At 33.0% G+C, this 12,481-nt stretch overlaps 1 protein-coding gene across 1 annotated transcript; it reads right to left on the reverse strand.

The window, feature by feature from the left end:
- Nucleotides 1–2,721: 2,721 nt before the first annotated feature.
- LOC110788945 (probable membrane-associated kinase regulator 6) lies at nucleotides 2,722–3,945 on the reverse strand. Its single transcript, XM_021993586.2, has 2 exons — nucleotides 3,605–3,945; nucleotides 2,722–3,516 (listed from the first exon to the last, which is right to left on the reverse strand). The coding sequence occupies exons 1-2, from the start codon at nucleotides 3,638–3,640 to the stop codon at nucleotides 2,887–2,889; spliced, it is 666 nt and encodes a 221-aa protein (XP_021849278.2). The 5' UTR covers nucleotides 3,641–3,945; the 3' UTR covers nucleotides 2,722–2,886.
- Nucleotides 3,946–12,481: the final 8,536 nt, after the last annotated feature.

Raw genomic sequence — 12,481 nt, forward strand, 5'->3', positions numbered from 1 at the left:
TTATATCTTTCTTCGCTCATTGTTCTCAGTCTCTTTATTGTTTAAATTCCGCAAGAAACTTACTCAAGTTCCCAAGAAACAATTCACCCCCCCTCTTGTCAAGTGTTCCTACTGAACTATCAGGTTGGACATGATTGAAACTTAAATATTGGGTTTTATTGAACTGGTTGGACCTTATTGATACTTATTGGACTTTATTGACCTGGTTGGACCTTATTGGCATAATTAAACTTTATCCAATAAACCTGATTGAAACTTATTGGACTTTACTAACTTGGTTGGATTATTTAATTGAAACTTATTAGACTTTATTAACCTGGTTGGACCTTATTCACATGATTAAACCATATCCAATAAATCTGATCGAAACTTATTAGACCCTTTCGACATAATTGAACCTTACTAAGCGTATTTGACTTGACCAATGTGTAAATAGCACCTCTAAACGCATTCTAAAATGAGAGTATTGTTTTATCCCAAATCTCTAAAGAATATGTAACTTTGTTGGTAGTCCCTTATAGTAGTGGCCTTATCTAAGTTAGCCGGTTGGTAAACCGCCAATATAGGGACAGCAAACTAAAAATAATAGCTAGGGGACAGAAAGTGAGGTTGTGTCCAAGCTAAGATGTTCCTTATAACTCCCACACAATATCTCTATTCCTCATCTAATTGGCTCCCTTGGGGTTACGTTGTTTTACACTAACATAACAATAGCTATTTAGCTAAGGTTGTGGTCACCACCCTAGCCAAATTATACTTGTGTTATTTAAACTAAAACCATATTCATTTCATAAACTAAACACAAGAAAAACACGAGAGCATATAATAATATGTTACTCCCTTGTTTTGCATATAATTTTTGAAACATTGCAACTCCTTATAACCTAATCTATCCTGTTTTTGCCACCTTGGAATCTTCCTAATTGTTGGTTTTACAAACTAATTAAAGTATTTGAAATTCTAGCTTCTTTAGGAAAAACCAAATTACTCTACGAAACTCCTTCATTTGGTAAGCTAATTAGCTAATTACTTTACTCTTAACAAAATAAAATTTATGTTTAATGGGTATAGACAACTTAAAAGTAAAACCATTAGGTCATACATTTAAGTGGATGCATTTATCTTCTTCATTTGGTAAGGTAATTAGCTCATTACTTTACTCCTAACGAGATTACAAAACAATTTTTTCAGGAGTATCGATAACTTTTCAGTTTTTGGTGCGAATGAGCTACAAAAGGCAATGTAAATTACAAATGAGGGCGGAGGGATTCGAACCTGAGACCTATTATGCACAGACCCTCAGTCTTAACCACTAGACCAAGACAATTTTTTCAGGGGTATGGATAACTTAGGTCGTCATACGAAATATATTTAAATTGATGTCTTTCTCCTTTACCAAAAAGAGTTTGATCCATGTAAGGGAGGTTAGAAGAAAGTTTTGTTTATATTACCTTTACGCATTATCTTTATATTCTTAGAGTATATATAAGAGTTGTGGTACTTGTATACTCTGTTTAGGTTATCCTTTAAATAGAAAAAGTCATTTGAGTGTTAAAGAAATTATTGTGATAAGGTTGTATGATGCATGTATGCGAGACTTGATATTGACAATAATTTCATTTTTTCATGCATTGTGTACACCATTGTAGTGAGTTAAGTTTTTATCTAGCTGTATTTTGATGATGGTTACATTACTAGTCCAAATAATAAAAACTATACATGAAATGTTATTTTAAAATATCACAATTCTTAAATTATTTCGTGTATAAGTTGAACAAGTTAGTGCAATCAACCTCGAGCCTCAACTATGAAAATAAAAACATTTAAATTATCAATTTTACATGTATATAAATTACTCACAAAATAATTATATAGCATCGTCAAAGCTTTACTGACGAGGAATCAATACATTCTCAAGGGAAGTAAGTCATGTATTCCGTATTAGAGTTATGTAGTAGTTGTTCAGCTACATACGTACTCCTAATGGATACGGAGCAGTAGTTAAGAAACTCTCCTATGTACCAATATCATATACGCACTACTAGAATAATTGAGGGTTACATCCTAATGGATTAACTTGGTAAACCAAAATGAAAAGTGATGTTCATTATTTGCAAGATAGACATAAGCCCAACATAATGGCTAAGAATTAAGATGAGGCTTGCTAAATTACAAGCGCCTTCTGTTCAAATTATTAATAGTGCGCGCGCGCTCGAGTGGTGGACCCGCCCAAATCAAAAGCTGCAATGTTATTATTGCAATACCAAATCAATTGCTGCAATTTTATTATTGCATTACCAAATCAATATCTGCAATTTCTCTTTGCGGGGCCTCTTCAATTAGATAGCTTCAATCAACCATTTGAAAGAAATCATCTCCTTCTTTCAACAAGTTTACAAGCTTTGATTATGCTATTATATATATTGGTTACTACTTACTAACATTTGTAAGTTAGTTGATCATGAGTGACATAATATAAAACTAATTTTGGGGTTTTTAAGCTTTTTGTTAAGTTGGTGCTCTGACATGGTATCAGAGTCAGCGTGACGCAAAGTTTACGGGTTCAAATCTCATCCACCCCTCCTTTTAAAGTGGAATATTTCGCGCTGGGTACGAGGATGCTTATGTTGCATATACACGCTCCAAGCCCAAAGAGCTTTCATGTGAGGGGACGTGAAAGAGTATAAAACTAATGATGGGGCTTTAACCATCAGCTTAACATTTTGGTTGAGTTGGTGCTCTGACAATGAGTTATACTAGGATAAGTTTCAAAAACTACATGATTAAGTTTCAAACATGTAACATAAAAAAAAGATCGTGACTAGGCAAAATATATATATTACATGGTTAAACTAAAAAAAAAAAAGAGAAGTTAAGATTGATTAATTAACATAAACCATTACCAGATGTTTTACAGTAAAGAATAGCGTCACGAATGGAGGTTTCATCAATGTCGCTCCAAGCAGAACAATAAGGTGAAGTTTCTCTGATAGGAGAAACAACTTGAGGAGTGTTATTAGTACTCCAACTCTTTACTTCCCATGCTATCCTATTCACATCATCAACTCTTCTCCTTCCACCCCTGCCAATTGATTCCCTCATCGGAATCAAGCATTTTACATACTTGCTGATTATCTTCCCTGGAACAAATTTACTCCATTTTCCAAGGAACATCTTTCGAAACGACGAAGGCGATGGATGATGATGACGAATAATTATGGGATTAACAACAAGCAATGGAGAAGGTGATGAAGAAGAAGAAGAAGAAGAAGAAGGGTTTATGTCGATGGATTGAGGTAGGATGAGGCCGTTGGAGAAGAGTTTATCAGCATGAACGAGTGATGAGGGATTGGTTTTCGACATCGAAATATCGAAATCGAAGTTGTGGTTGGGTTCATCATGATCTTCTGGAAGGAGGACAGAATGGTTAATGTTTGAGAAGGATGATGATTCTGTTGCTAGCCAACTGTATGAGAAGCTCTCTGTTGCTAGTGGTTGCTGTGAAGTATCCATTATCTTGATTTTTAAGGGAGAACTGAAAGTTAGTAAATGAATAGAATTACAAACTAGAAAGTCGAGATGATGATGAATATAAGGGGTGTACCGTGTACTGTGTACAGTTAGTTTCAGAATGTTCCATGGTCGACGTGTAGATGGGTCAAGGAAAAGACATAGATTTTGTCATTTCTTGGTTCGTGAGTTGACATTTATTGGAGGACCCTAGAGAGTTTAGAGTAGAGATCGAGATTTGGGGACTCCAATTTATCTCATTGGGTTTTTATCTCACAATTATGGAATACGGATCCTATAGTTCGTGTTTGGATGTAGAGATTTTATTTGAAATTATGGAATTGATCAATTCTATTGTTTGGATGACTTGTAATTTGAAATTACAATTGAAACCATGTCATTTCAATTTCTGGAAATGAAATTCTAAAGTTTTTTCAAACAACACGGTGGATTTGCAATGATTGATTTAGAATTCTATAGTTTTATTGGATATGAGAATTTCAAGTTTTGTATTTGAAATGCAGAATTTGAAATGAAATGGTCATTCTCAAACACAACCTTATTTATTTTAGGCATGTTGAAAAATATTTATGAGACTAGATTTTTTTTGTTTCTTTGAGACGATTATATTTGTTTATCCTACATTATGTGATAGATTAGACTATAGTTGGAATAATTAGGGAGATTCTAGAGTGGGTTTTGCCTAAAATAAACCAAGCAATTGAAAAGGGGAGAGGGAAATAAAGAAAACAAACATGGTAGCATCTTATCTGCAATATGTTCAATTCTTGGGAAATTGCGGTATGTGTTGATTTTAGAAGGGGGGTTTCTTTTATTGGCTTGTTGAAATGAGATAAAGGAGGAAATATTTTAAAGTATACTTCTTTCGTTTCGTTTCGTTTCGTTAACTTATAACTTATGTTGTCTGGAGCCTTAAACCCTTCATTTTATCTCAAATATTCATATCAGTTTTTCGACACTCGGATATAATATTAACAAACTGACATTTCACTCTTTATTAGTTTGTCACTTTGTTGCAATGAGAAATAATTTTTAAAAAAGTATAAAATAATACTCCATACAGGTTGTCACGGAAATTGGCAAAGAGTTTCGGCAGATATGTTAGTTTATGTCGAATGTCTTAAGGGAAGAATATTGAGGAAGCATGTGTTATAGGGCCCATTATTTGCATGAATGGGGAGATAGTTTAGTCTAAGGTAATTATATGTTGTCTCATCAACGTAACTTTAAGTTGAATGAATTATGAGTCGGGACTCGGGAGTAGCTAAAGGAAACAATAGGGGGAAAAAAGAAAGATAAGGAGAGCAATAATGATGATATACAATTTAATATGTTATCGAGATGAAAAGAGGAAAATGATGGTAATTTGGGGACCAATACAATAATCAAATTTTAAATTTTTCAGGTATGAAAACTGAGCACTTCCTCTGTTCATAAATAATTGTTGCTTTGATTAATTATTTCTATTTCGGAAATTGTCGGTTTAAAATATAAATTTGATGTTTAATATTTAATATGGAATTGAGTGGTAACTTTAAATACATACTACCTCCGTTCTTCAAAGTTTTTTGCATGTACTGGTTACACGGGCTACAATATAATATTTAACCACTAAGGGTGTGTTCTCTTCAACTTAGGTTGAACTTAACTTATCTGAACTTATCTAAACTTATTTGAACTTATAGGACCTCAAAGAAACTTATTTAACTTATAAGACCATATATATAGTTTCAATGTAGTAAGTACTCTTATGGTGGATTTGATTGTTTCAGTGTAGTAAGTACCCCTATGGTGGGTTTGTTTCAAGTTAAGTTTTGGGTGTTTAGTTTAGTTCAGGTTGTTTCTTTGGTAAAGATTTATGCGGGATCGAAGAGGATGTCAATCTTTCGACTACAACCAGACGAATCAGACGAAAATCATATTTGTCACGACTACAACAGATCTATAGACTCCCTCGTCAATGACGGCTGTAAATCACAACGATATAAAAGAGGTATACCGTATACAGAATGTTTGATATATTACGATCGTAGCTATGGTGAAAGGAAATTTTTTTTTGATTCGATGTTATGTATTTGTTAGATTTTAATCTTTATATAGATGTCGTATGATTTTTTTATCAATGAATTAATTTGTTTATCAAAAAAAAAAAAAAGAATGTGATTATCATCAAAAATATATATATATATATATATATATATATATATATATATATATATATATATATATATATATATATATATATAAACTAATAAACAATTAATATTTAGTTCTTATATTAATAATTATGTTTTATGTTATTATTAATAATATATAAGTTATTAATCTGTAATAATTATCTAAAATTTATAAAATCCAAGTACGTATTCGATCGATTTGTAACAATATATTTGTGATTAACTATTTAATAAACGGAAATCATCTTAGGGACCGACCCTTTCTCTCTCTATCTTTCCTCTCAAAGAAGGAAACCCAAAAAAACTTCAAACCCTAGCCGCCGCCATCGCAGGCTCGTTGGTGGCCGGAGTTTAAGGTCGCCGACGAGCCTGCCTTAGCAACCGATCAAAACCATCGCTTGATTCCTCTTGTTTGCGGTGGTTTCTCCGGGAGAGAAGAGGAAGACGGAGCCAAGCTTTCCGCCGACGATTGCTTCTACCTCCTCTTAGTTTGCTACTCTTCTCGTCGGATCTTAGTGTAATTAGTGTTCAATTCAACCGGTAAAGAGCTAGCCATCGTGTGTTTTGGGAAGGATTGCTTGTTCGGATTTTCAACCACCATCACCTAATTCAGATCTATCCTAAACGCCGCCGCCGATAATCTCGTCGGTAAAAAGTAAAAGTTTAGGGTTAGGGTTTCTATTTTGGATTAGGAATTGCTAGTTTAAGGTGTTGATTCGAATTTCTAGGGATCTTTGGCTTAACTTTAAATTATTCGGTGTCGCCGCCGTCTTGTAGTGTCGGAAAATGCCGATCTAGACGGTAAAGGTAAAGATTAGGAGTAGGTTTTGCCCATTTTTCGTATCCCTTTGGCTTTAACTTCAAATTATTCCTTGTCGCCGCCGTCTTATAGTGTCGGATAACACCGATCTTGACGGTAAAGGTAAAGATTAGGAGTGGATTTTGGCCAAATTCGTGTCCTTGGTAGTCCTTGCCTTGTTGTTTATGGCTTTCTCTGGTTTTAGTATGTTAAGTAACTTTTGGGTTGTTTTGTTTATTTTGATGAAATTAGTTTGTTGGTGTCTCTTTGAACTGGTTAGCAAATTCCCTGTGGTAGTTATGATTTTTGGTAATTATGGTTTTTGGTTATGGTCGTTGTGGGGATGCTTTGAGGAAGCAGTAGGGTGGAAATAGATTGCAGGAGGATGAAGGTGAGGAGAATAAGTGTCCTCTCCTGTTCCAAATTAGGGTGTTTAAGTTTTGGTGAAGTGCGTCTTTGGTTAGTGGTCTTGGCATTGGTGTTAATCTGGTTAAGGGAAGGAGGTTTGTGTGGAAGTAGGGCTTGTTGTTCATGGGGTTTGGTTGTTAGTTGGTTCTTGAGAGTTAATATTTCAATTAATTCTCATTTTAGGTTAGCGGTTAGATTTATTCTGGTCGCTTTCAAAATCCTTTATTTAAACGCTGCTCCTCAATTTTTGAGGTTTCATAGCATGCTTTCTGAGTCATGGGTAATGACTCTTTTTTGTGAGCAAAGTGTTTCGCTTACAATGTTGTCTCAACCAACTCGTGAAGGTCCTTTTCTTCTCCTTCTTTTCTTGTCTGTCAAGTGTCACAGGTTTCCAGAGATCTCTCCTACAGTCTACCATTCCAGCTTCGGGTCTGTCCTCGGCGAAGAAATGACAACCAAATGTGGAAATCAACCACTGGTTTTGAGCAACCAGGGAATACAAGGAGAAGCAACTAATTTAGTTGTGTTAATTAGTTTTTGTATAATAGCTACTAAAGCCCAGTGTAATGTTTTGGTAGCTTTTAGTTATAGGTTGTAATCATGTTTTTAAGTTTTATGCAAATTTAAGCCTATGTCAAAAAAAAATAAAAAAAAAATAAATAAACTATTTAATAAACCTCTTTATACTCCGCAATGGAACTTTATCACGGAGGGGAAAAAAACTCTTTGATACTCCCTACGAGTACTTCACTTAATGCATTGATGTAAAGAAGTAATGTTATGATTATTGAAAGACATTACTTTCAATTAATGCACTGATGTAAAGAAGTAATATTATCATTATTTGTGTCTCACCTTTAAAGATCGTTCGTTGATTTGTGATGTACATGTTATTTTAAAGTGTTTATTAACTTACAACTATACAGATAGTAATTAGTAATAACATATTAATTAATACTTACGTATCATTGGAAATTATTGTCAATTATATAATAATATAAATATAATTTATTTAATATAATAATGCAAATAATCATATTATATTCTTGGTTTTGATTTTCTAAAGAATGGTCATTCAACTTAGTTGAAAGTAAACCAGTTATCATTTCGAAGTGGGCTGTAATGAATTTGGGGAGTTTGTATTATTTTTTGTAGAAACACTGCAAAAATAGATGACACCCATATTTGCATGCGCCAGGCGGTATAGGAGAAGGAAGGAGGAAGAAAAAAATTGAAAAAAAAAAATCAAATTATAACAAATAGTTGAACGACACGTGTATAGGTTACCTGTCATATCGAGTTGGTGACCGGTTGGATGTAATAAAAGTTAAAGGGTTGTAAAATAGTAAATGTTGGATTATTTAGAAATATATGAAACTGCCCTCATCATCAACTGATGGTGAGACCAGTTCACACTTGCGAATTTAGGTATATATGTTATTTCTATAGTTTAGACACGTTACTTTTTTTTTTTATAATTTTAAAGGAGGTACTTTTTTTAGTTTAGGTATGTTACTTCTATAGTTTATACATGTTACTTTTTTTATACGGAGTAGTTTTAAGGGAGATACCTTCTTAGTTTAGGTATGTTACTTCTATAGTTTAGACATGTTACTTTTTTTATAATTTTAGAGGAAGTACTTTTTTTTAGTTTAGGTATGTTATTTCTATAGTTTATACATGTTACTTTTTTTATACGGAGTAGTTTTAGGGGAAATACCTTCTTAATTTAGGTATGTTACTTCTATAGTTTAGACATGTTACTTTTTTTAAAAATAATTTTAGAAGAGGTATTTTTTTTAGGTTAGATATGTTACTTCTATAGTTTAGAGTTTTAGACATGTTACTTTTTTTTATATAATTTTAGATGAGGTATTTTTTTAGTTTAGGTATGTTACTTCTATAGTTTAGACATGTTACTTTTTTTTTATACGGAATAGTTTTAGGGGAGGTACATTTTTAGTTTAGGTATGTTACTTCAATAGTTTAGACATGTTACTTTTTATTTTTTATTTTTTAGAGGAGGTACTTTTTTAGTTTAGGTATGTTACTTCTATAGTTTAGATCTGTTACTTTTTTTTATAGCTTTAGGGGAGGTAAGCTATTGGTTTCGCGCTCGTCACACCATCAAGTTGATGACTGGTCTCACAGGAGACGCGCTGGTAATAAAAGTTAAAGGGTTGTAAAATAGTAAATGTTGGATTATTTAGAAATAATTTTCCGTAGTAATCTATGAGAAATATCATTTTCAAGTGGATTTCAACAATTAGAAATTATTGAGTTGATGTCATTAGTTAATGTATTTAGTTTTAGGGCAAAGAAAATAACCTTGCTACATCTACTCACTTGATAGATAATTCACTACTAATCGACATTAAAAATAATTAATAATGCTAAAATAGATTCTATTACCACTGTAATAGATAATTTGCCAAGTGGGTAGACAAACTAAAGAAAACTAGCTTTTGAGCCCGTTCAAAGAACGGGCGGTTGTATAGTGGTTATTTAGTCTATCTTTTTAAGTTATAATTTTATTGAGCTTGTGATTTTAGAGAGAATATATGATTTAAATAGAGGTAAAATCTGAAAGTCGAAACAATACATAAATTAAATCGTGTATTAATGTTGAGTGTTAACTAGGAATATGGAGTGGAAAATGTTGAATGAATGGATTGGTGAATTGATGTTGTATGAGGAAGATGAAGTGGGAGAGTCAACCGCCGTATAATATATCAAACAACAAAGAAAACAGAAAATAAAATAATAAAATTGACGGAGGAAAGAATGGATGACATGTGTCATCTGATCAAAGTGGTGACACGTGTCATCTAATCAAATGTGGTTTCGCTTTTTAAATACTAGGTATAGATGTGCAAATGCTAAAGCGAAGTATCGAAAAGCATATATTGATGAGACATTAGTCTAAGGCTCTAAGAGCATCTTTAATGGTTAGCTAATATCATTGTAGCTTGGTATGCCACATCAATTTGGAAAATTTGGTAATATTAATCCAACCTTTTGCCGATTTTCTTTTATTAAGCCCACCTACGACATATTTTTTAATAATCCCACCTTTACCACCCAACGTCTTTTATTGGGCCCAACACGTCATAAACCTATTGTCGGCGGTAATATATCCCTACGTGGAAGTACTCTCTCTAGATGTATTCAGTCATCATCATCAATTCATCACCATCTCGATGATTTTTTCACCAGTTATCGGTCACTTAAGCCCAATAAAAGTCGTTGGGTAGTAAAGGTGGGATTATTAAAAAATATGTCGTAGGTGGGATTAATAAAAGAAAACCGGCCAAAGGTTGGATTAATATTACCAAATTTTCCCATCAATTTTTCAAGCAACAATATTTTCTAGCCATAACATGCTCCAATGGTTAGCAAGTAGCTTGATTTTTGTTTAACTTCTTTTTTTAATTTTTTTAATTCTATTTTTACGTTTACATTTCTAATAATTAAGAAAAAAGTGGTTGTTTTTTCCAAGCTAATTAGCTTGGTAGAGCTAATTTGCTTTCTCTAGCTAATTTAAAAAAATTGCTCCAATGGTTTAGCTACTTACTTAAAAGTTTTGAAAATTGCAAACAAGTTCCTAAATGCAACCATTGAAGTTGGTCAAAGACATTAACCTTTGTCCTTCACTCCTTTGGTAATAAACTCTGAAATAATTAAAGCCCATCTAGAACAAACTCTCAAGCTACTTTGGGCCTTCAACAATTGGGACCAGCTAAGAAAACTATACATGTATAAATAATAGTATGGGCCGTATTGCAAACCTGAAATGAAGCCAAAGTAGAACAAGCTCAGAACTCAGAAGCTCTCAGCCTCTCACTTTCATTTTGTTGACAGGTCACGCTCTCAAGTCTCAACTATCAAGTCTCAAGTCTGAATTCATGCCTCTTTGAGTCTTTGCTACGAAGTTATGAATGTCTATTACTCCGTAGGAATTACAACTTGTTGGACCAACAACCACAATAATAATATCTTAACCCAAAATGATTTTGGAGTTGGATAACATAAACAATAACCGTCATAATAAGCAACTCATCTGAAGTACACTCGGGTGTATCATGTACCCTCTCACATTTTTCTCTTAAAAATTTGAAGAGAAAACATGAGAGAGGTCGCCAATAAACCCAAATACTTTTGGGCGTTCGGAGCACACAGACACACTTAAGATTTTTACATAATGAACCGTTTGGAAATGTGAAACAAGAAAAGTAAAAGTGAATATGCAAGAGAGTAAACACGCAAAAGAATGAACCAACGACTTAACAATGATGTCTATATATTTCGTATATGAGTAGGAATGTAGTACCCTTCATTTTATATGGAAAGACGTCTGTGAAATTGTAGTGCATATTATCAGTTAACGACATCACAACATATAACACTACAAAAATTTGTATCTTTTATGACAACCTAATAACGACAGGTAAAAATCCCGTTGTGAAAGGGCTTTTTCGACGGGATAACAACCTAATAAAGACGGGAACAACCATCGCAAATGTCTTTTACGACGGGTTAATGACGGGATTTTCCATTAACGACGGCCCCCTTTTATGACGGGTTCGCGACGGAAAATCCCGTCGTTAATCAACAATTATTGGCCTTTGGCGACGGAATTTTCCGTCGTTAATAATACAATTTCTTGTAGTGATAGTAAAATAAAAAATGTAGAAGACATAATGAAAAGTAGATTCCTTAGTTGTAACTTGTAAGACTATTCTGAAGTTGCATATACTTAGGGTCTTAGGTCTTAAGGAAGCAGATTGAATTTTGGTTATTGCCTCCGAAGTTTTACGTACTCAAAAGTCAGAAGTCTAGTTAAATGTAAGACTACTGATAAGTTAATGCCCTTTTAGGTACTTAAGTCTTAAGGTTCCTTGTTTAATGACAAATAATTTTTGACCTTACAACATACTCCGTACTCCAGAATAAATTTATAATAGGGGTTATTTTTGCAAAAGATCTTACATGTACAAGTCAATAAATTTATTGTACATCAGAATAACTTTTACCTTATTTTTTGTAATTTTTAATAGATTTTGATTAACTTTTATGTTATAAAAAAAAAAGTTGATCGAAAAACATTTTAAAAGAGTTAAGTGATTAATTTTATACATTATTAGTGATTTTGAAAAAAAAAATTATTAAAATGAAAATTTAATCAATAAAAAATACGTAATAGATAACATTTACATATACGGAGTGTAAGGTTAACCTTTAAGCATTTTGAATTTACTTTTATTTTGGTGTACACCACTTCGTATGTAAGAATTTGTGATATTTTTGTACGGGTAAGTATCAACATAGTTGGTGTAGTTGGTGGGGAACTCACATTGTGACTTGGAGTTCAGAGTGTCGTGCCCCATCAACTGCGAAATATTTGAAAGTTGCTCAAACAAAGACCTGCGTAGCTGGGATGGTTAACCTATGCTAGGTATTGGTTCAGTAAAATCTCTTCTTCTAACCTATTAAAAAAAATTGTTTGGTAGAGAATAAAATTCTCCTCGTATTGTAATCCGATTCACATTAATTAGTATTTGAAGTT

Source organism: Spinacia oleracea, chromosome 2, assembly GCF_020520425.1.
Source record: "Spinacia oleracea cultivar Varoflay chromosome 2, BTI_SOV_V1, whole genome shotgun sequence".
In the NCBI taxonomy this organism is placed as follows: Eukaryota; Viridiplantae; Streptophyta; class Magnoliopsida; order Caryophyllales; family Amaranthaceae; genus Spinacia; species Spinacia oleracea.